Source organism: Mus caroli, unplaced genomic scaffold, assembly GCF_978045245.1.
Source record: "Mus caroli unplaced genomic scaffold, Mus_caroli_1 scaffold_18, whole genome shotgun sequence".
Classification (NCBI taxonomy): Eukaryota; Metazoa; Chordata; class Mammalia; order Rodentia; family Muridae; genus Mus; species Mus caroli.
The window spans coordinates 58,061,274-58,085,348 of NW_028227273.1; the positions used below are offsets into that span (position 1 = coordinate 58,061,274).

Below are 24,075 nucleotides of genomic sequence, written 5' to 3' on the forward strand. Positions count from 1 at the left end.
ACCACCCACACAAACTCCGGGGCCCTTCATCCTAGTGGGGGTGGGGAGGGGGAACTGGACCGTGGAGACTCAGCCAAGGGAAGGCAGATGGGATGAGAGTCAACATTTCAGTCCTTTAAGAGGGCGGAGCCTGGCTTCAGCTGCCCCCAACCCCCAACCCCATCAGTCAACGTCCTTTGAAAGCTTTGGGGTTCGAGGTTTTCAGACCACAGACTGGAGAGTGTCCTTTAAAGACGCTCTTTGGCTTCAGGTGCCTCGGTAAGGCATTGCTACTGCTGGGGGAACTCAGTTTTATGCTGTAGAGAGAGATAGCCAGTTTAAAAACTGGATTCTTCTCAGGGAACAAAATCAAAGTCCCAGGAAAGGGGATGCATTATTTGGGACTCAGAAGGGGTTCCCCAAAGGACTACCCTCAGTCAGTTCTAAACCCCTCTGCTTTCAACTTTAGTCCACATAGCCCACCTTGTCCTCTGTTAGGCAGGATGAACTCAGCTCTAAGCTCTTGGCAGCAGCCAGCGAACGCTGCTTTCGACCGGACCTCCTCCTCAGTGGCTTTTGTCTGGGGGATCTCTTTGTCTGGGGGGTCTCTTTGTTTGGGAGACCCCTTTAGTCCCGTTCCATAGTTCTCAGCCTCCCCTCCCTTTCTCTGGGTTAGGCTGTCCCCTCCCTCTCTGCGGGGGCTGAGAGGCTCAGCGAGGGGAGCAGAGCTGGGTTGCCATGGTCACCTTGAAGCCAGCCGCAGCTGGCCAGGGCAGCTGCTCTTGGGCCCCCGAGGCTGGAGCTTGGACAAAGCCGGGAGGTTTCACCGGCCTCAGACCTGGATCCCCAAAGGCTTGTGCCTAGGGAGACTGAAATTCAGGAGAACCTGGAGGTGAGCGGAAGTTAGACAGAGCTCACCTGGGAGAGCCGGAGCAGGCCTCGGGGCTGGGCTGCCTTTGTGGGGAGGGACCAGGTAGGCCTGCCTGGAAGTGTGGTGGGAGGAGAAAAGGATGGAGGCCCCGTGTGGAAACAGGTTGACCAGAATGAGGGCGGGGCCTTGGTGGCCTGGAGACAGGTTTAATTCTATCTCTGGCCCTTCCATCTGTCTCGAAGTTGTCCTTCCTTCCTAAGTCTGCCCACCCAGCCCCCGTGTCTTTTTCTTCCTTCCTTTCTTCCTTCCTTTCCTTTCTTTCTTTCATTCGTTTGTTCTCTCTCTCTCTCTCTCCCTCCCTCCCTCCCTTCCTATGGCTCCATGTCTCAGTCTGTATCTTTCTGCCTCCATATCACTTTCACTCCAACCTTCTCTCTCCATTTTTTTTTTTTTCCTATTCCAGTTGCCTTCTCTGCCTTTAATTCCTTCCACGTTGGGTCAGCAACCCTCCCTCCATCCAATCCTTTCTTCCCCAAACTCCTCTCTCCTCCAGAGCCCCTTTATCTCCCACCCTTTATTTACTTGGCACCATCTCCCTTAACTCTCCTCCCCCTCTGTGCTCCAGACGTGTGCCCCCTCCCAGGTCCTGTCTCTATGTGACCATCAGCCTCCCTCCCGGGAGACTCTTGGTACCCTGGTCCTCATTCCTTCCCCAGACTATGCACAGCTAATCGGTCTCACTTCTTCTTTCCTTTCCTTTCCTTTCCTTTCCTTTCCTTTCCTTTCCTTTCCTTTCCTTTCCTTTCCTTTCCTTTCCTTTCCTTTTCTTTTCTTTTCTTTTCTTTTCTTTTCTTTTCTTTTCTTTTCTTTTCTTTTCTTTTCTTTTCTTTCTTTTATCGGTCCCAGATTTAAGCCATCTCTTCCTTGGCCATCATACCCCAGGCCTCATTTTCCTATTTGATCTTGGTGGTTTTAAAGTATGACCTATAGCCAGGGTCTTTTCCAGCTCCTTACCCTGCCCCCGCCCCCAGAGGCTTTCCACTCTCCCCAGCTGCTGACCCAACCTGCTCCCCTAGAGGCAGCTGCATTTTGAGGCAGGGACTGTAGCTAGTGTGTGTTGGGGGTGGTGAGGGTGGGCTCATCTGGTCCACTCTCCTCTCACTGGTTTTGTCCTGCTTCCCTGCAATGGCCGGGTGGTCTGCAGGCCTTGGGCTGAGCTCTTATTCCTCCTACGTGCCTATTTTCACATCCCCCTTCCCCCCAGATGGTTTTTTTTTTTTTTTCGCCTCTTCTTCCTGGACTTGCAGAAAAGGGTCCAGCATGGGAGAGTGTGCATGAGGGAAAAGTAGAGAGAACTTCTCAGGTTCTAGGGTACAACAGGGGGGCCCTGGAGAGGAGCAGAGGGCTGGGGAGCCACAGATGGCTGGGTTCTTGGCTCAGCTATGTAGGCCCCAGGATGGCTGGGATTTCCCTCTCTGGCCCCTGGGAATCTGGGCTCCAAGCAGCACATTCCAGCCGGCTCCAGCTCCTTTTCTGCTGTCACTTGACTCCGCTGGGCCCCAGCCCTGCGTCCCTCCTACTCCTCCGGCCCTGGTCTGGAGCGAGGTGGGCATCACCGACTAGGAATTTTTCCTGGGAGAGTGAGAAAGGGGCCAAGGCTTCAAGACTCTACCTCCTATGGGCCCTTCACTGGGCAGTGTGAGTCACGGGCGTGAGGGGCTGAAGCTTCGCTAGTCCTGTCCCGGGCTTCCCCAGAGCGGCCCTCCTGGGAGGAGGGGCTGCCGCCAGCGCAGGTGAGGTTACTGGGAAACCTTGGCCCCACCCCCAGTCAAGCTCCACACCCCGCCCAGTCTCTGCAGGACCCAGATTCCCTATCGCTGTCTGCAGAGGGGTAGGTGATTGGGGAGTCGGGGTGGGTGTCCCCTAAGGTCTAGGTGAAAAGGTCGTAGGCAGTTCTCCCAGTGGCCAGGGGAGCCATTAGCAGGTCCTTCAGCAGCTGGAACGTCCCTGGGTTTGTAAACTGGAGACCCAGCCTGCCTTGGCTTCTCCCTAGGGGCAGCTTATCTTCCTGGTAGGTTTTTGTGTGTACTTGTCTTGGTTTGTTTGGACTTTGTGTCTTTCTTGAGACTCTTTGGAAATGCTTTTGGGTGTGAGTTTTGAGTCACTTGGGATGTGTTTGCAACCGGGTGGTGAGACCGGAGACTTTACTGTGACCTGACATTATCCGGGAACTTGGCAGTTATGGGGGGGGGTGTTGGAGAGAGGTAGGAATGACAGGTGGTGCTGAATGGGACGGAACACCTCCCACACAAGCTCTGTTGTTCTCCCTGCCTCCAACTCTCCGATTAATGGCTCAGCAGCTCTCTCCGTTCATTGTCTCCTTGTATCCCTGGGTCATGCGTTCCTGTGCTTTGGGCAGTGTCTTTATTTTTCAGGGCGCCTATCTATCTTCCTCCCCCACCCCCACCTCGTCTTGGCTCCATTTTGCCCTTCTCCTTGCCAGAAGCCAGATTCTGCGGCTTCCACCAGGGACCGAGCTGACTGACTGGGACTGAGGGAGGCTTGCCTGAGAAAGACTGCAGAGTTAGCCTGGATGAAGCAGGGATCCCAGGGGGACCCGGAGCTTGAGGGGTTTGGATCTCAGGGATCCTGAGAAGACAGGAGGGAGCTGCCGAGCTGGGGAGAGGTTCTGGAGGAAGGGAACAGAAAAAAGTTGAGACTAAAAGAGTGTGACCGACTCTCAGACTTGGGGCGCGCGGGGAGTGGGGGGAGTGATTTAGGTTGGGATCCGGAGGAGGGGTGTGTGTCAAATAGTGACAAGTGGGGTGGAGTGTGAACCAAGAGGGTCAGGCTAGACAGGTGAGCCCGGCTCCCTTCCCCCAGCCGGGCTGCAGCTCTCGCTCCGGTGCTGGGCCTGTGGGAACCCGTTCCTTCCTGCGTGCCCTGGGGCCGCTTCTCCGCGCTTCTCTCCCTCTCTCCAGGAACCGAGCCCAGAAAAAGGGGAGGAGGGACGGCGCCAACTCTCCCCACCCACCCCTGAGCCACCACGCGGGGTCCCTAGGGGGCTTAGCGGGCCCCTGGTGGTGCTGCTGTACCCCAGCATCGGGGTGGCGGGGGATGGGCGTGCGGATCACCTAGTGGAGGCTACGCGCTGGGGAGCACTTGCAGGGCGGGCACCGCACTAGGAGAGGAGCGAGGGGCGGCGCCGGGCGTGGGAGCGCGGGCGCCGGGGCGGGAGTACCGGCGGGGGACGGGCGCGGGGAGGCGGCGCCTGGGCGCGATCCGGCCCCGCGCTGGCTCCTCTCCCCGGAACAGGCCCCCGACAGCTGCTCGCGGGAGCCGCCTCCCGACACCCGAGCCCCGCCGGCGCCTGCGCTCCCCTCCCGCGCCCCGCCGCCGAGGAGGCCCCAAGCCGGGGCCTGACGCCCGGGTCCGCCCCGGAGAGCCATGAGAGGTAGGGACTGAGGCGGGGACGAGCAAGAGGCAAGGGGAGCGGGTTGAGGAACCCCAGTTATGTTTGCTGCCCCGGGATTTTGACTCCCCATCCAAAGCAGAGGGTCCTGACTTTCCGAGAAACTATTCCGAAAAGAGAGGGAGGACCTCTCTTTTCTTGGGTGAGGGGAGAACCTAACTCCAAGAGGACAGGTGCGCGCATATGTAGCCCATTGAGTCATCCTATCGTTGCCTCCCCCTCAACCTCCGGTGCCATGCTTACGGACATGCTCTGTTAAGCTGCCCAGGCCAGAGGGAGCCAGCCTGACGCCCAACCTACCAGACCAGCCACGCTCCGTGGTTGCCGGGTTGTGCCAAGAGACGAGGTCACCGCCCAATGAGCAACGCTCCCAGGCTCCCTTTCTGGCCAGGCAATTCTTTTCAGCACCCCCTCTCCCAGCCACCGCCCGGCTGGCCTACAACTGAGTGGCTGAGAAGGATGGAGGTGTGTCCAGACCCGTGTGGCACTCACTGTAGGGACAGGTCACACACAGTAGAATGCTTGAGAGCGTGGAGAGATGGTCCTTGTTTTTCTTGCTGTTCTTCCCACCCGAGTCCCACCTGTTCCTGCCTGCTCTTGGCTTCCCTCTGGCTCAGTCACTCTATGTTTCGGGGTGGGTGGCTCCGTTCTCTGAGGATCTTGTACCTCGGGGCCTGCGTGTGGCTCACGTTGTCTTCTGATTATAGGAGCTTGTATCTGCCGTTTAGTATTCACTAAATGGTGAGATCGGACTTTATAGATTACCTCAGGGTTTGTGGCACACACCTGTAATCAGCCTCTGGTGATAAAGAACTGAAGGTCAGCCTTTTGGCATCGTAGTTGAACTTGAGACCTTGTCTCAAACAAAACAAAACAAACAAACAAAAACCTCAACCAACTATCTTGCTGTAAAAGTACATGTCTTTAGTTCCAGCACTCGGGTGGCAGAGGCAGGAGAATCTCTCTGAGTTCCAGGTTAGCCAGGGCTACACAGTGAGACAACAAAACCCAAGGAACTAACCAGTTCTTCTCCCCGCCCCAAAGCAACACAAAGCAATCAAACGCACACACAGAAGATGCCAAGATCTGTGTGGGGTGGTGCTGGCTTGGGCAACACATATACTAAAATCCGAATGACATACAGAGGAGATTAGTGCGACCCCTACACAAGCATGACACGGAAATTCATGAACGTTCCTTAATTTTTAAATGATGGAAGATGGAATTTAATGTAGGAGTTGTCTTTAAAGTCCTTTCTTACTTTGAGGTCCAGGTAATACTTAATAAAATTAGCCAGGCATGGTGGTGCACGCCTTTTATCCCAGCACTTGGGAGGCAGAGGCAGGCGGATTTCTGAGTTCAAGGCCAGCGTGGTCTACAAAGTGAGTTCCAGGACAGCCAGAGCTATACAGAGAAACCCTGTCTCGAAAAACCAACAATAAATAAATAAATAAATAAAATTAAAAAGACCCCAGGGAAGAGTGCAGGGTCCAGGAACAACAACAAAATCCTGGAGACTGTAGAGTCTCTTATGTAGACTATTTACCCCTCTGACTTTTTGCAGAAAACGGGGTGGGGGTGGGGCTCAGGGTGCTGAAGTGAGTTGAAATAGCCTTTCCAGGATGTGGATGTCTTGGTGCAAAACTGAACTCCATTCTTTGAATCTAAACAGGATAACGGCATACAAGAAAAAAACAAAGAAGATCTGTACAGAGTGGATAGGAATTGTGTGAGCTGGTCTTGGTGGGACACAGGCCAATAGGATGTGCTGAAGAGGCAGGAGGGTCAGGAGCTAAAAGGAAAAGAAATGAAGAAAGGAAAAGGAAAATGTCTGTGAGAGGCGGTAAGGTGCTAGTGGTACGTGAGCAGGATACATTTAGCGTTCACAGTGGGTTTAAGTTCCCTGTGTGTATGTGTCTAGAGCTGGGATTGGGCGATGGGTTCAGGAGAGAAGGAAGGGCCCAGGGCTCAGCGTCCTGATCCTTGGTTTGTAATTGGTTGAAGAAGGGCCAGGTGGGGTGCCATTGAGGTGGCTCTCCTGAGCCGGTCTGATTGATTGTGGGATTCAAGATCTAGGAGACAATGGGAAAGGGGTTGCCCCAGACCTTGTGAGCATGTCTCTGCAGCTCCTGCACTTGGCCCTGTGTCCCGTTCTCAGCCTGCTCTATTTACCTCTGGCTTTGTGTTCTGCTCTGTCTCCCCCCTCCTCCCTTCCACGCCTCCTGTCCCTGCCTGGCTTTGTATCTCAGCCCCAGGCTCCTCTCAGCACTGTCTGTCTCTGATGACTCATCTGGGATAGGCATGAAGGTTACTCAGGGGAACAAGGGCCCTGCTGTTTCTACTGCGGTGGGGGTGGAGAGTAGCACCCAGGAATTCCCGTAGTCCCGGCGGCTTGCTCCCCTGCATCATGGGGCTGTATCCCCCACGGACTGGTCGTGATGCCTCTCGGTTCTAGGCTCTCCTTTGATAGCCAGGTGCCCTCTGGCAACCCAGTCAGCCCCTCAGCTGCCGCTTCGGTGATGGGGGGGGGGGTCTCAGCTGCCTCTTACATTCCTGCCCCAGAGGATTGTGGGAGCAGCTGGAGGAGGACAAAGGGCTGGGGGAGTCTACCCCCAACTCCTCCTACCTCCTGGGGTGACCTGGCTTCCCTCATAGTTTAAGCCTGCCCTCATCTCCAAGGCAACTCAGCCTTCTCAGCCCTCAGCTCTTCTGCTACCTTCAGTAAGTTGGAACTTGGGGATGGGGTGTTAGAGGCAGGGCAAGAAGAGCTGGGCAGACCTGGTGGTGGCAGGGGTGTGAGAGGGGCAGTGTCCCTCAGGATTCTGGGACTTTAGAATTCAGTACAGACCTCAGGCACTGCCAGGTGTCAGGAGAGTCTTTCTGTTCCCAGGATAGAGGCCAGCAGACCCCTGTGTTTATATGGAGACTTCAGGTGGGGTGGTTTTAGGGAGGATAAACTGCTTGCACCCCAGAAGAAACAGAGAAAGCATCCCAATCTTCAGGGGGACAACCACCTGGGGAGTCTGACCCAGTGGGTCCAGGTAGGGTTCCCATTCTCAACCAAGTTCTGGGAAGATGCCCAGCTGGCTGGTCTGGCTACCACAGTGGAACCACAGAGGACAGAGGTCGGAGACTGATGGAGGCTTGTCCTTAGGTTGTAGACTTTGAGGTCTGAGGGGCTCAGGCTTAGCTGATGCTCTTGTGTTTTCCTTAGCAAACCAACTAAACTTCTCTAGGACACCTTTACGTTTTGGAAACCAGGGCGGGTTTTTATGTTGGTTTATATGTCACAAGGCTGATATTTATGCACATAAATGCATGGTTCTGTTCCATGAGTTTTATAGAACGAAGGCAGCTAACCCATCTTTCTCTTTTTGTGTGTGCTCTCCCCTCTCTTGCCCTCCCTGTTTTGTCCGTTGCACAGTCTCCCTAGGCGTGCCCATGAGAGTGTGAGCAGACGTGGGTTTGTTTACCCTTTGCTCTCACGGGGTGGAATAGTTCTCATACTTCTCGGTTTTCTTGTTCGCCAGTGGTATGACCAGCACATGCCAAGTCAGATTCATACGCTCTTTAAGATGTAAAGCAATTTTTTTATTTGTATATTTTGTATTTTATGTTTATGAGTTGTTTTGCCTGCATGTGTGTTTGTGTAATGTGTGTGTGTGTGTGTGCCTGGTGCCCATGGAGATTAGAAGAAGTCGCTGTATTTCTTAGAACTGGAGTTGTGGGTAGTTGTGAGCCATGGTGTAGATGCTAGGAACTGAACCTGGGTCCTCTGTAAGAGCAATTAATGCTCCTAACTGTGAGCCAGCTCTCCAGCCCTCATTTTCCTCTTTCTTCCCTTTTCTTTTTCTCTTCTTTTCTTTTCTTTCTTTCTTTCTTTTTCTTTTTTTTTTTTTTTTTAACTTTTGTTGGCTTTGGGTTTCTGGGTACCATGTATCCCAGGTTGTGTTCAACTTTAGAATGGGGCTGTGGCTGGCCTTGAACACCTGATCCTTCACCTCTGAAGGGTTAGAATTACTAGTGTATGCCACCATACCCCACCTTTCTTTCAAATTTATGCATTATTGTTGTTATTGTTATTATTAATTGTATATGTATGAGTATTTTGGCCTATGTGTATGTCTGTGTCATACAAGCACACATGGTGCCCTTGGAGGCCAGAAGAGAGAATGGGATCCCCTAGGACCTGAGTTATAGATGGTTGTGAAAAGCCATGTTAGTGCTGGGAATCTAACTTGAGTCCTCTGGAAGAGCAGTCAGTGCTCTTAACTGCTGACCCATCTCCCCAGTGTGTGTATGTGTGTGTGTGTGTGTGTGTGTGTGTAGGTTTATGTGTGTAGGTCAGAGGATGGCTTTTGAGAGCCAATTCTTACAGGAGTGGTAGCACACATCTTTAATCCCAGCACTCAGGAGGCAGAAGAAGGTGAATCTCTGTGAGTTCAAGGCCGACCTGGTCTACACAGTTCCAGGACAGCTAGGGCTGTGTCGAGAGACATGTCTCAAAAACAAACAAACAAACAAACAAACAAATAAAAAAGAGTTGATTTTCACCTCCAACCCTGATTCTTTCCTTCCACCCATGAGTCCCAGGGATATAGAACTCAGATCATCAACCTTAGAGGCGAGTGTCTTGTATCCACTGGGGCATCTCTCTGACACTGTACTGTTTTTCTTTTCATAGCTACATAGAAGCTTTCCACCCTACCCTGCATGGTGGCTTCCCTTTTGCCCCTCTTCCCATGAAGACAGAATCTTTAAAAACACTTTGTGGGAGCTGGAGAGATAGCCCAATGGTTAAGTGAGCACTTCCTGCTGCTCTTGCAGGGGAAGGACCCAGCCCACTTGGCTCACAACCATCAGTAACTCAAGTTCTAGGAGTTCTGGCTCCCTCTTCTGGCCTCCTCAGGAACTGCATGCACGTGATGCACAAACATACATGCAGGAAAAAAATTAATATAAATAAAAATTAAAAAAAATCTTGAGCCGGGCGTGGTGGCGCACACCTTTAATCCCAACACTCGGGAGGCAGAGGCAGGCAGATTTCTGAGTTCGAGGCCAGCCTGGTCTACAAAGTGAGTTCCAGGACAGCCAGGGCTACACAGAGAAACCCTGTCTCGAAAAACCAAAAAAAAAAAAAAAAATCTTGATGGTTACTTTTTATTTTTATATGCACTGGTGTTTTGTGTGTATGTATGCATGTGTGAGGGCATTGGGTCTCCTGGAACTGGAGTTATAGACAGTTGTGAGCTGCCATGTGAGTATTGGGAATTGAACTAGGGGTACTCTAGAAGAACAGCTAATGCTCCTAACCTCTGACCCATCTCTCCAGATCCAGTTAAAAAAAATCTTAGGGCTGGAGAGATGGCTCAGTGGTTAAGAGCACTGACTGCTCTTCCAGAGGTCCTGAGTTCAATTCCCAGCAACCACATGGTGGCTCACAACCATCTGTAATGGGATCTGACACCCTCTTCTGGTGTGTCTGGAGACAGCTACAGTGTACTCATATAAAAAAAAAAAACAAAAAACAAAAAAACAAAATAAAACAAACCTCTTAAAAAGGAAAAAAACCTTTGTCAAATTCAGCATTTGGGATATTGAAGATATTGAGCTGCCAAGTTCAAGACCAGCCTAGGCTACATAGTAAGTTTGAGATCATCTTGGGCTTCACAGTAAGCACTGTCTCAAAAAAAAAATTCCTATATCATTCTGATTTGTATTTTTTCTGATTCTAAGGATCTTGACTATTTTTTTAAAATGCGTATTTTAAACAAGTTGTCTTTGCTCTTCTGTGGAATGTATATTCCGAGTCTTAGGCCATGTCTGTATCGGATTGTTTATATCGCTGTTTCTTTTGCCCATTTATGTGCACTTTTAGTTTATTATGACTATTAGGCCCTTTGCCTGTTCTGTGTGTTCTCTACATTCTTTTGAAGCCATTGTTTTGTTGTTTTTTTTTCATTTATTTTTGTTTGTATTTTATTGGTTGAAGGGGGAGTGAGGGCTGTTAGGCGTGTAATTTAACAAACAGATCTCTATCTGGTTTCTCTGTGTGTTAAATATGGTAGATGTCATAACATCTACCTTACAAAGTGGCCGACGATAGAGTTACGCTGTCTTGTTTGAGGACTCAGCCAGTGCCTGGTGTGTAGGAGGCAGTTTAAAATAGAGCCTGTCTCCAAACACTGACTTCTTATTTTATCTTTGGCCATTTTACTGTTCTTATCCCCAAAGCAGCCCTCCTGTTTGTCTCTTGCTGTTGGCTGTACCTTGACCCCTTTCTTGGTGAGCTGACTCTCCTGTTTGTCCCCTGCAGAAATGCTGTCCCCTCCTCCATAGGCCAGAGGGATCCGGAGCGATGGGGACAGGGACCCTGTCATCTCTACTGCTGCTGCTACTCTTGGTGACAATTGGAGATGCTGACATGAAGGGACATTTTGACCCTGGTGAGGAGACTGAATCTTGGGTTCCTGAGCAATAGAGCTTGGGAGTCAGAAAGTTGGGGGGATGCTGACCCATCATCCTGTGCCTGTGCCCTTCAGCCAAGTGCCGCTATGCCCTGGGCATGCAGGACCGCACCATTCCTGACAGCGCTATCTCTGTGTCCAGCTCCTGGTCAGACTCTACCGCTGCCCGCCACAGCAGGTACAGGACATTGGGGGTCACCTTGAGGGAGCTTTTTTATGTACCCTTCTGTGCCCTTCCAGTCCCTCCTTTGAGAAGGCCTAGACCAGTGAGACATACCCAGCATGGTGAGAGCAGGTTTTAGATAGACCCACCGTCCAGGCTGGTCATGGGGCTCAGTTAGGGTACTCACCAAGTGTGAAGCTCTGTATTCAATTCACAGCACCCCATAAATGGGTGGGATGACTATAACCCTATCACTCAGGAGTTCGAGGCAGGAAAAATAGAAGTTCAAGGTTATACAGTCAGGCTAGCATGAGCTACAAGGTTATACAGTGAAGCCAGCCTGAGTTACAAGATTACACAGTGAGGCCAGCCTGAGTTACAAAGTTACACAGTGAGGCCAGCCTGAGCTACAAGGTTACTCAGTGAGGCCAGCCTGAGCTACACGTGACATGTAAGGTTCAGTGCCGCACTGACTTCCTTTGGTCCCCCCCCCCCCCCGCCCCCAGGCTGGAAAGCAGTGATGGAGATGGGGCTTGGTGCCCTGCAGGGCCTGTGTTCCCCAAAGAAGAGGAGTACTTGCAGGTGGACCTTCGTAGGCTACACCTGGTGGCTCTGGTGGGCACCCAGGGCCGCCATGCTGGGGGTCTGGGCAAAGAGTTCTCCCGAAGCTACCGGTTGCGTTACTCCCGAGATGGCCGCCGCTGGATGGACTGGAAGGACCGCTGGGGACAGGAGGTGAGGCTGGAAGGGGAGGCACCTGGGAATGTAAGTCCTCTCGCCATATTCCATACAGCATCTGTCACTGCCCAAGTGCCAGCATCTTGAGATTGTCTTAACCTGGCTGCCTCTCATCTTCCTGTGGGGTTCTCAGACTTACCCTTGACCTCTCCAGAGGACCTCAGTTCCCACTCCTGCCCCAAATCTGTTCCTTTTTCTTGTTCTCAACTTGGGGAAATGTACTTCCCCACCCTCATGTTTAGTAACTCAGACCACAAACTAAGATGCATGGGGGGGTCTCACTCTCTCGGATCCTCTCTGTACCCACCTTTGTGGTGTTGCCTCCCCTTCCACTTCTGCTTTAAACCTCGCGCTCTTTCATCCAGCTGAGATGAAGCCTAAACCATTCAGCAAGTTCTCTTGCATAGCAAACCTTTCCTCAGCACACATTAGCTGAAGTCATCTGACGGCCATTCCCAGCTGTCAGCCTAGCACTGGCTTTGGCTGTATCAGAAAAAAAACCAAAAAACAAAAAACCCAAAACCCCAATTGCTGAGTGCAATGCCCTAAGATGAGTCTGGTTCCAATGCCAGCAGATCTTTTACCTTCCTCTGGTCTCTGCAGGCCCTGCATTTGAGTGTACAAATCTACACACATGTACATACGTGGCCTTAATGTTTTTCTTGGTGTTTGTGGGAACAAACCAAGGTCCCTCCCCACAGTCAGAGCCCGTACACTTACTGTTCTCTAGGCCTGGCAAGCCCTTCCCTCAGACACCCACAGCCGCCCCCCCTCCAGTTCTCCTTGGAGATATCACCTCCTGCAGATGTCGCTCTGGACACCCACCTCACTGCTCTGCCCCACACACTGCCTCTTGTTCCCTCACAGCTGTCCTGTGCGGTGGGAGGGGCTGACTTCATCACTGAGATCATGTCTGGTCCAGAGTGGGCACCGGGTCAGCTGTTGAATGAACCGAGGGAGTGGGGTGAAGCAGGTGGGGGTGCTGAGACAGGATCCTGGGTGCCGAGAGGCTGGGTAAGGGTCTGGCATATATATGGAACCAGGCAGGGGGTAGGGGGATGGGAGCTGAGGTCAGACCTCCAGAGCTTTGAGAGGCACCAGTGGTCACTGCTACAGAACACTCTTTTAAAAATCCCCAGCTACACTCCGCAGTACTGTGTGCTCAGTGTCACCTTTGCCAGCCTCCCAGTGACCCCAGTAGGCTGAACCAGGGAGCAGCTGAAAGAGAGGAGGTTGGCTCTGACCTAGAGCCCTACCCACCCATCCACGTTTTTTTCCCTGACCCACAGGTGATTTCGGGTAACGAGGATCCCGGGGGAGTGGTGCTGAAGGACCTCGGGCCCCCCATGGTGGCCCGGCTGGTCCGCTTCTACCCCAGGGCTGACCGGGTCATGAGTGTCTGTCTTCGGGTGGAGCTCTATGGCTGCCTCTGGCGGGGTGAGTAGGTCAGCCTCTGGAGAAGCCCTTCCAGTCCTGGAAGTTAGGCTAGAGGGTGTGAGGAAGGGCATCAGAGCGCCTTTCCAGTCAGCAAGGTGTCGGAGAGGGGAGAGGGGAGAGGGGAGAGGGGACTTGACTGCGTAGCCTTCTCCACACTAGTGGAGAAGGGCTGAAATCACTCAGGCCTGATGGCTACAGCTCCCCTCTTTCCACCCTCCCAGATGGACTCCTGTCATATACAGCCCCCGTGGGGCAGACCATGCAGTTATCTGAGGTGATGGTACATCTCAATGATTCCACTTACGATGGATATACTGCTGGAGGGTAAGAGGAATGGCCCTGCCGAACATGGGAGCTTGGGATGGGAGAAGGCCAGTGAGTGTGTGCATGTATGTGTATGTGCATGAGTGTATGTGTATTGTGCATATGTATGTGTGTGTATTTACATGTGCGTACATGTGTGCATCTATGTGTGTATGTGCATATGCATGTGTATGTGCCTGTGTGCATGTGTGTGTGCTCGAATATACATGTATGTGTATGTGCATCTGGTGCATATATGCCTGTTTGTGTGTATATAAATATATGTGAGATGTGAGATGAGGTAGAGCAATGGGTAGCCTGGGCAGTAAAGGATAAGGACTGGGAAAATGCCAGTTAGGTAGGACCTGAAAGGACAGGCCAGGACCAAAGGATAGTGAGCTCGTCTTTAGCCCAAAGGACACCTTGTGTGAATCAGAAAGAGGTACCCTGTGGTCAGACAAGGACCACCTCGTAAGAAAACCTTCAGGCTATCCAGAACTCCTGTAATCCTAGTACTTGAGAAGCAGAGGCAGTAGCATCAGGGACATTAGTTAATTTTTGCCACACAGTGAGTTCTAGGCCAGCCGGGGCTCCCTAAGACACTATCTAAAACAATACAAGGCTCCACCCCAGCTAAGAATGTCTATTGGGATGAGCACAATAAAACACATTGCTGACTGAACGATGCCTTCCTTAGTGGTTGTACTTCAGTGTGGTGTGCGACCCACAGATAGCTTGTGATAGTTTAGGCTATGGTGCACGGAGAGAGAGCATTGCATGGCACTGGGGTGGGCTGGGAAGGAAGAGTCAGTGAGAATCGGGCTTCCAGGCCGCTGCTGGATGTGTGAGTGCAGAAAACATGCATGGTCCCTACCACCTTCCCTCAACATTCCTTTCCCATTCCCTCCCTTCAGGCTGCAGTATGGCGGTCTGGGCCAGCTGGCAGATGGCGTGGTGGGCCTGGATGATTTCAGGCAGAGCCAGGAGCTGCGGGTCTGGCCAGGCTATGACTATGTGGGATGGAGCAACCAGAGCTTCCCCACGGGCTACGTGGAGATGGAGTTTGAGTTTGATCGGCTGAGGACCTTCCAGACCATGCAGGTGAGTGAGCTCTGCCTTCTGGGAGGGGGCGGGGCTCTTGGGTTCTCCTGGCTTTGACTCAGTGTCTCTCTTCCCCTCAGGTCCACTGTAACAACATGCACACTCTGGGAGCCCGCCTACCAGGCGGGGTGGAATGCCGGTTTAAAAGGGGCCCAGCCATGGCCTGGGAAGGAGAGCCTGTTCGCCATGCCCTGGGAGGCAGCCTTGGAGACCCCAGAGCCAGGGCCATCTCAGTGCCCCTGGGTGGCCACGTGGGCCGCTTTCTGCAGTGCAGATTCCTCTTTGCAGGTCCCTGGTTACTCTTCAGTGAGATCTCTTTCATCTCAGGTAAGCCTCTGAGTGTGCCAGCCCTAGCCCTACTTAGGTTTGCCTGTTATCTCACAGTTAACCCTGTGGCATCCTGGTATTCTGTTACCTATGAGATTCTCAAACTGAGGCAGAATAATCAGACCCCAGTCCTTTGTAGAGTCTTTGTTTTGTTTTAGTTTGGGTGGTTTTATTTATTTATTTATTTATTTATTTATTTATTTATTTATTTATGTTTTATAGACGCTTTTATTTTATTGTGTTTTTGAGACAAGGTCTCACTATGTGGCCCTGGCTGGCCTGTAACTCACAGACATATGCCTGCCTCTGCCTTCTGAGTGCTGGGATTAAAAGCATGCATGTGCCACCACACCCAGGCAGATTATTCTTAAATATAATTTAAAATTTAAAAATTAGTCTATTGTTTTGAGACGAGTCCCGTTACCTAACCTGGACCAGCCTAAAATTCAATGATTTCCTGTGTCTCAGCCTCCTAAACATTAGGACTATAGGTGTGTAGGGTCCCTTTTTACCAAATCTCTCTGTAGTTCCTGTATAAGTCCCTCATTCCTGATTCATCCTGAGTGAGGGAAGCCTGGTTAAGCCTAAAAGACTTCTAGTCTGCCTAGATGAGAAACAGCCTCTTTTCTAAGCCTGCGCATCACCAAGGCCCCGCCCCATTTCTCCACTTCCGGTTAGCCAGGACTTATGTGGTAGCAGTGGGATTGCTCTGGGTAGTTAGGTACTAACTGCCTCAGTTCCCTAGGTCTCACACAGCTGTGTCCCCTTGGGTTCCCGCTCTCACTACCTCTTCTCGTTTCTTCCTTCTTCCCAGATGTGGTGAACGACTCCTCTGACACCTTCCCACCAGCCCCCTGGTGGCCACCTGGCCCGCCTCCCACCAACTTCAGCAGCTTGGGTGAGCAGTCCTTGTCCTTGGCGCCTCCTGCCCCCCCACCCCCGGTGGGGTAGGATCTGCTGTGGTGCTGACCATTCTCTCCCATCAGAGCTGGAGCCCCGGGGTCAACAGCCAGTGGCCAAGGCGGAGGGGAGCCCAACTGCCATCCTCATTGGCTGCCTGGTGGCCATCATCCTGCTGCTGCTTCTCATCATTGCTCTGATGCTCTGGAGGCTGCACTGGCGCCGGCTGCTCAGCAAGGTGGGTGGGGCTCTGTGTGTGTGTGTGTGTGTGTGTGTGTGTGTGTGTGTGTGCATGCACATGCATGAATGTGTGTATGACTATATACGAGTGTGAGAGTGTGTATGTGTGTGAATGTGTTGTATCTATGCGTATGTGAGTGACTGCTCAGCAAGGTAGGCAGGGCAGTGTGTATGTGTATGTAGGGGGAGGCGCACACATGGAAGCAATGTGTGTGTGTGTTTGTGTGTGTGCATGTGAGTGTGTGCACATGTGTTTGAATGTGTGTAAGACTATACAAGTGTGAGAGGGTGTGAGTGACTGTTCAGCAAGGTAGGCAGGGCAGTGTGTGTGTGTGTTTGCATGTACATGAGTGTGTGTATGACTGTGTATGCGAGTGTGAGAGTGTGCATGTGTGTGTGTTGTATATATGAGTGTCTGTATGTGAGAATGTGTGTGTGTTGTATATATGAGTGTACGCATGCATGTGTATGTGCACGTGTGTAAGTGAGTGTTGTTTGTGTGTGTGCATGTGTGTATGAATGTGCATGAGTGTTGTATGTATGAGTGAATGTGTTTGTGTATATGTGTGTGCATGCGTGAGTGCACACACACGTACGCGTGTACTCTCAGGCAGAATCAGGGGCCAGTAGGATCTATAGGGTGTAGACTAATCTCAGAAACAGACCATTCTCAAGAGTGAGCATTCGTGTGACAGTAATACCACGTGAGTCAGCTCCCACCACTGTGGGTCTCATTGTGTGAGAGGACATGGCAGTTAGGGAGCCAGGGAAGAGCAAGAGCCAGAGTGTCCTTACTGTGCCTTCAAAGAGTCAGGGCCTTCCGTCTGGTATAGGATGTAGCAGGTGGCCGGGCAACTCTCCCTCAGGGATGAGCCCGGAGGACAGATCTTCTCCTCACATTCTCTCCCTCAGCCAGCTCTGTCTTCCTCCCCTGTGGTTCTTCTCTAACCAAAGCCAACCAGCCTGTTGGGAGCAAAAGCTGGAGAGGAGTGGGATGAAGGGGGCAGCATCGGGTTGCCTGCTCTTCGTATGCCCTGGACTTCTGCGTGGCCATTGTGGCTGATCATTAGGGCTGGGTCCTGTGGGGTGACCTCAGGGAAGCGGGGCTGTAGGAGCTACGGCTATAAGGCTGCTGAGAGGAGAGAACAGAGCGGCTCAGGGAGCTGTGCCAAGCGGTGGCTCAGACAGTATCGTCTAATCCCGAGCTAGGCCGAGCGCCGCGTGTTGGAGGAGGAGCTGACAGTTCACCTTTCTGTCCCTGGGGACACCATCCTCATCAACAACCGCCCTGGACCCCGAGAGCCACCCCCTTACCAGGAGCCCCGGCCTCGGGGGACTCCACCCCACTCTGCACCCTGCGTCCCCAACGGCTCTGGTAAGGCCTGTCTTGTTCCAGTGCCACCATATCTGTCCTTACTGTAGCCCTCCTCCCGTACTGTCTATACCAGTTCCAATTCACTTTTCTCATTTCTGTCCATCTCCATATGGTCTCCCCCAAGGCTTTCCTGTCTGTTATCCAGAATGCCAATGGGCCCATCCTGTCACTGTGTGGTAGATTTCTGTTGTGCCCCTCTCCTTGTTTCCCTACTCTCCATGTTTATTCTTTCCATCTGCCATCCATCCATCTTTCTCTGTCAATCCAGCCACTTACTTAACCACCTCCCACCCTACCCAACCATCCATCTAGATTCATAAACCCATCTGTCTATCCAGGAGTCAGACATCAGTTCCGGCACCCATCCGTCATACGCCCGTCATCTGCCCCTCCATTCAGCTTTCCATTACGCCAGAGGGGCCTTGCTTTATTCTGTCTCTGTCTCCCAGACTTCCATTCCTGTATGCCCAGTCTTGCCTTATTCCAGGTCTCCCAGTCTGTCTAGCCTTGAGTCTCATCCCTTCCCCGTGTCTCCCCCCTCCTTCTCCCGACAGCGTTGCTGCTCTCCAATCCGGCCTACCGCCTCCTTCTGGCCACTTACGCCCGTCCCCCTCGAGGCCCGGGCCCCCCCACACCCGCCTGGGCCAAACCCACCAACACCCAGGGTAAGCCCCTCTACCACTGGGCTCTGCGGGGCTTCCCTCAGGCAGGGCAAAGCCCTCACACCTTGCGCTCTCTGCTTCCCCCTGCTCTGGCTCTTCTGATCTCCTGAGCTCCCCATCTGGAAGCTCTGCCACCCCTGAAGGCAAGGGGAAGGCTGCTGGTCTTAGCTCTCTCCCTAGCTCTGTTCCCTCCTCTCATGCTGCTCTCCAGAGCTAGAGAGGCCGCTGCGTGGTGCTGGCTCTTCTGTAACTCTTCCTTTATTCTCCCCTTTCTCTAGAGCTGCGAGGAGGAGGGCCTCACCCTGGGCGCTTGTCCTCTCCCCCCCTGTGTCCTCTCTCCGCAGTCCCAGAGGTGAAGGCTCATGCCGCCCCTCCTGTCCATCCTCCTTCCTCAGTGTTGCTTTCTCCTTGTGGCCCCTCCCCCAAGGGCCCAGAGGCGACAACCTCTGCCTCCCTCCTGTCTATCAACATCTTGTCTTGGGGGGCCTGTGAAGACCTGTCACCCTCTCTCTTCTCTGTGTACCCTGTCTCTGCCTGTCTTCGAGCTTGGTGTGTTTGGGATTGGGAGGAACTGGCAGGGAGGAGCTGGGTTGACAGCAGAGCTTCTGGTCAGTGGGACAAGAGTTTGGAACATTGTGGAGACTCGTGGGATGCACCTACTTCAGATGCTGGGTGGAGGAGTCCTTCTTTCAGCCTAGACATACCTAGTGTTTGGAGTTAAGCCAGGAGACCTCACAGGGTAAAATTTTATGGTACTTTCTGCTTAACTATCTGTGTTGCCTTGAAAGCCTTTGGGTGCAGAGCACTGTTCTCGAGCTTGCCTTTTCTGGTTTGAGGCTGGCAGCTGGGACACAGGGGACCTAGGGACCTCTGGGAGATGTGGTGCTCAGGGCTCATCCTGTCTTCTCTCCCTTTACCCCTCCAGCCTGCAGTGGGGACTATATGGAGCCCGAGAAGCCGGGCGCCCCGCTTCTACCCCCACCTCCCCAGAACAGCGTCCCCCACTATGCCGAGGCTGACATTGTCACCCTGCAGGGCGTCACTGGGGGCAACACCTACGCTGTGCCCGCACTGCCCCCAGGGGCGGTTGGGGATGGGCCCCCCAGAGTGGATTTCCCTCGGTCACGGCTCCGCTTCAAGGAGAAGCTTGGCGAGGGCCAATTTGGGGAGGTAAGGAGGATGCCTGCCCAGCTTTGATGGTGTCTGGCCAGGGTAGAGCTCTGTTGCCATGACGACTGCATGCATCCTTGGCTGACAGCTTGCCGTTTGTGCTGATACCCCATTTGACACTATGACCTTGGAGGACCTTGTGACCTAGTGATGACCTTCATTCTCCAGGTACACCTGTGTGAAGTAGAGGACCCGCAAGATCTGGTCAGTAGTGACTTCCCTATCAGTGTGCACAAGGGACACCCCTTGCTGGTAGCAGTGAAGATCCTCCGGCCAGATGCCACCAAAAATGCCAGGTGAGACTCAGGGCAGCAATGTTGATAACACATGCTGGGTGAATGGGGAGATCACTCCTAGATTGAAAGCTATTGCCAATTAACAACCACTGAGAGAGGGAGAATTAATCTTGTCTACAGAGCAGCTCCCTGAATGCTTATCCAGTCCTAAAGCCTTAAAACCTATACATACAAGCAACGCTAAAGGGACGGGGCAGAGTGCAGTCATGGATTTATTCATGCATATATATGTAACGGTAATAACTAAAAAAATGAGAGGCCACGAGGATTTGAAAGAGAGCAAGCCACCTCGAGGGGACACGAGAGGGGTTGGAGGGAGGAGAGGGAAATGATGTAATTATACTTTAATTAAATAAAAAAATAATTTTAAAAAATGCTAAGTAAGGACCAGGGATGATGACTAGAAAAGGGGGGAGGGGAACCTCGAATATGGGGGAGGGGCCTCGAAGATGGGGGAAGGGCCTTGAAGAAAGGGGAACCTTGAAGATGGGAGAGCCTTGAAGATCAGGGTGGGAAGCCTTGAAGATGGGGGAGGAGCCTTGAAGATGGAGGGGGCACCTTAAAGATGGGGAGCCTTGAAGATGGGGGAGCCTTGAAGATCAAGGAACAGAGCCTAGTGTCTGGGGGGGGGGGCTTGGGGGAGGGAAGGAGAATATACCACCATGGCACCTCTCCAGCCTTTTCCTGCTTCTCCAGGAATGATTTCCTGAAGGAGGTAAAGATCATGTCACGGCTGAAGGACCCAAACATCATTCGGCTCCTGGGTGTGTGTGTGCAGGATGACCCCCTCTGCATGATCACCGATTACATGGAGAACGGCGATCTGAACCAGTTCCTCAGTGCCCACCAGCTGGAGAACAAGGCCACTCAGGGGCTCCCTGGGGACACAGAGTCTGACCAGGGGCCCACAATCAGGTACCCACTCCCTGAGGCAAGGCCTTCCTAAGAGCACCCCAAGTGGGTCTGCTAACCCTCACTTAAGCTAGGAAGGAGGGAGGGGACTGTGGGGTGGAGGAGAACAGCTAAAGGTCCTGGAGGGACCTAGGATGAAGGACATGTGTCCATGGTAATTCAAGAACTTGGCCAGAATGGCTGAGACCTTGTGAGGAGCAGGTGCAGAGGCTTGGAGACTCTGGGAGTTCTCTGCTGTCTTATAACAAAACATGAGCTCCTTAGGGTTGGGTGGGAGAGTAGAACCTGAGCCATTCTGAGCTCTTCCCTATCCTGAGCATGAGTGGCCTAACCGGTAGTTGAGATGTGGGCTCCCTTCCATCTCCCAGACAGGAATATGTAAAGTGGGAGGGGTCTGGACTGTCTTGTGACCTTCACTTCTCTCCCTGTACTCAGCTACCCTATGCTGTTACACGTGGGGGCCCAGATCGCCTCTGGCATGCGTTATCTCGCCACGCTGAACTTTGTGCATCGGGACCTGGCCACCCGGAACTGCTTGGTTGGGGAAAATTTCACCATCAAAATCGCCGACTTTGGCATGAGCCGGAATCTCTACGCTGGGGATTATTACCGTGTTCAGGGCCGGGCAGTGCTGCCCATCAGGTGGATGGCTTGGGAGTGCATTCTCATGGTAAGCTGCCAAAAGAGGCAGGCTGGGAGGGGAGAGCGGGGACACAGGCTGCTGCTCTGCTGGGCCTGTGGCTCCTCAGCCTCATGTCTTTCTGGGGCTACACTCTCCTTATTTGGAAGTCGAGGGTCCCTCTGGATCAAGAAACTGGGAAGGAGGGCTGGAGAGATGGCTCAGCAGTTAAAAAGCCCCCAGTGCTCTTCCAGAGTTCAAATCCCAGCAACCACATGGTGGCTCACAACCATCTGTAATGGGATCTGATGCCCTCTTCTGGTGTGTCTGAAGACAGCTACAGTGTACTTAGATATAATAATAAATAAATCTAAAAAGAAAGAAAGAGAGAGAGAGGGAGAGAGAGAGAGAGAGAGAGAGAGAGAGAGAGAGAGAGAGAGAGAGAGAGAGAGAGAGAGTAGTGTATGAGGAAAGGGGTAAAGGGGTCCAGGAGCCAAAGGTGTGAGTGCTAGGATGGAGGGGTAAGAGTTGGAAGCTGGGACTGGGGGGTTAGGTTAGGATGGAGGCTCAGTACCAGCATGAGGAAGGGAGGAAGAAGAAGAGGAAGAGAGGGCCAGAGTATGTGGCAGCGGGAGGCAGGAACAGAGGAGCAACTCAAGGGGCGTAGGCAGGAGAGGGGACAAATCTACTCCCACTGAGATTTTTCTCTGCTTTTCTTGCCTTTTTGTGTGCCAGGGGAAGTTCACAACAGCCAGTGACGTATGGGCCTTCGGAGTGACCCTGTGGGAGGTCCTGATGCTCTGCAGGTCCCAGCCCTTTGGGCAGCTTACAGATGAGCAGGTTATCGAGAATGCTGGCGAGTTCTTCAGGGACCAGGGCCGGCAGGTCAGAGCCGAGGGGAGGGATGTGGCCCAGGCGGGCAGAGCATGCCGTTACAGGAACTAAAGGCCATCTGTCCCTGCCTATCTATCATTCACATTTCCCTCGCAGGTCTACTTGTCCAGGCCACCTGCCTGCCCGCAGACCCTGTATGAGCTGATGCTCCGGTGTTGGAGCCGGGAGCCCGAGCAACGGCCGCCCTTCGCCCAGCTTCATCGGTTCCTGGCGGATGATGCGCTCAACACAGTGTAAACTCAGGACCCGACATCCCTTTCCCAGGGGAAGCTGGACTCGAAAACCAGAGAAGCCTATGGCACCGCACCCCACCGTCTCCTGACTTACCCATTCCCAAGAGGCAGTGTCTCTGCAGGTGGGCTGGGCCTGCCCGCAGAGCTGAAGCCTCTGTCACCAGATACACACACTCCCTTCTGGTTCCTCCTTCCATCTGCCAAGTGCCACCCACCCAGCTGGCCCTGTGGTTGGGATCCTGCCTGACTTCTTCCAGCTATCCCCTTGGGGAAGAACGGGGGCAAATGCTGGGCGCATACTGGACAAGGCCCACTGGACAACACTGGTTCCTGGGAGGTGACGGTGCCCCCCAGCTTTCTTCTTGTCACACACTGGACGCTGCCAGCTGAGAATTAGAGGGGTGAGGGGGACAAAGAAGGCCAACCCCTACATCGGTTCTCAGCCCTGGCTTCCTTCTGTTCCGCCCCCTGACACACTGGACCTGGGGGTGATCCCTGCTGTGATCCTCAGTCACACACCCCTCCTTCCCACCTGCCATGCTGCAGCTAGAACTTCGCAAAGCCTCTATGTTTCTGTGGAGTAAATATTAGGATGGGGAACAGAGGGAGCAATAGCTTGAGGCTGGGGGTGGGGATTTCTATTGTAGCTACCACATTGGTTTTTCTATAATCACGTGGGGTTTGTACATTTTTTGGGGGGAGAGAGACACAGATTTTTACACTAATATATGGACCTAGCTTGAGGCGATTTTAATCCCCTGTCCTAGGCAGGTAATAATAAAAGTTGAGTTGTTTTTTGTTTTTGTTTTTCCACAGCTGTGGGTGCATTTCCTGGGGTTTGGGTAATACCTGCCTCCTGCCTGTGGTCCAGCATGAGTCTGTCATCGCATAGTCCAGACCTGTTCCCAGTTAGGCCATGAGAGCCACTCGGGTGCTCTACAAAGGGAATGTGAATAGTGGTGTCTTTCGGTGGCAGGCCAGAGGTGCTGTGGAAGCCTCTGGGAATTCTGTTCTCGCTCATCATAAAGGGCAGTGCTAGTTATTAAAAATGAATGTGTGGGTTCTTGTTCTGCTTGTCCAAATTCTAGGATTGAGGGCTGGGAGACCCAGGTGATCTCTGAGTTAGGTTTTGAAAGTATGCGGCACCTGGGTGAAAGGCACAACGAGCCTGCAGGAGCAAGCTGCAGCCAGTGTGGAGGCCTCAAAGAGTTCACTTTGGGTAGTAAGCAAAAAAAAATAAAAATAAAAAAAACAATCCCATGGTAGGCTTGAAGGAAACAGCTCCATCTTTGTAGCTGTTCCCGGGAAATAAGGACCCTGGGGTTTTGGCTGATGATATTCACAAAGTCAGCCAAATGGATAATGAGGAGGACGGTAAAGGTAATTCAATCTGAGATGGAATTAATGGGCTCTCAGGGGCCAGGCCACAAATCTAGCAGTCTTGCTAAAGCTACATAGGTCAGACTGCCTTCAGATTAAGGCCGACATTGATGGGCTAGAGTTCAGAGGTCAGATGCTAGAATAATAAGCAGTGGAATCCAGGGCAGGGAGCCACAGTTCCCCGAGCTCTGCCCCGACTTGCTCTAAGCATTAGAGCAATGTAACTCCAGGTTCTTGTGAAGTTCAGTGTGAGCAGGTCCAACCCCGCCCCTGTCCCAGGATGGTGGCAGCATCCACTTAGCACCAGTATCATCCTGGAGCCTTGCTGCAGAGTCCAGCATGAAGCTCACAGGCCTGCTTGCCAAATCTCCATTCTTTTTTTTTTTTTTCTTAGACGTATTTATTTATTTTATGTGAAGAGGGCATTGTGGATCCACTATGTGGTTCCTGGGAATTGGACTCATGACCTCTGGAAGAGCGGCCAGTGCTCTTAACCCCTGAGCCATCCCTCCAGCCCCACAGATCTCCATTCTTTC

The 24,075-nt window shown here is 52.6% G+C and overlaps 1 protein-coding gene and 1 non-coding gene across 11 annotated transcripts; both read left to right on the forward strand.

Annotated features, from left to right (window-relative positions):
- Nucleotides 1-208: 208 nt before the first annotated feature.
- On the forward strand, nt 209-22,974 carry Ddr1 (discoidin domain receptor tyrosine kinase 1). 10 transcript variants are annotated; one of them, XM_029471499.2, is made up of 18 exons: nt 209-258; nt 10,639-10,768; nt 10,865-10,967; nt 11,459-11,687; nt 12,980-13,127; nt 13,349-13,451; nt 14,345-14,531; nt 14,612-14,858; nt 15,673-15,756; nt 15,845-15,996; nt 17,208-17,373; nt 17,928-18,038; nt 18,961-19,205; nt 19,374-19,501; nt 20,198-20,416; nt 20,849-21,083; nt 21,768-21,917; nt 22,023-22,974. In XM_029471499.2, exons 2-18 carry the CDS (start codon nt 10,681-10,683, stop codon nt 22,161-22,163), a joined length of 2,736 nt encoding a protein of 911 aa, XP_029327359.1. In that variant the 5' UTR covers nt 209-258; nt 10,639-10,680; the 3' UTR covers nt 22,164-22,974. The 10 variants fall into 10 exon arrangements, with proteins under 10 accessions (XP_029327359.1, XP_029327356.1, XP_029327360.1 ...); XM_029471496.2 differs by lacking the exon at nt 209-258 and adding an exon at nt 754-871; XM_029471500.2 differs by lacking the exon at nt 209-258 and adding an exon at nt 2,455-2,643.
- LOC115029833 (U6 spliceosomal RNA) lies at nt 5,421-5,529 on the forward strand. Its single transcript, XR_003835390.1, has one exon. It is a non-coding gene; the product is annotated as a U6 spliceosomal RNA (small nuclear RNA).
- Nucleotides 22,975-24,075: the final 1,101 nt, after the last annotated feature.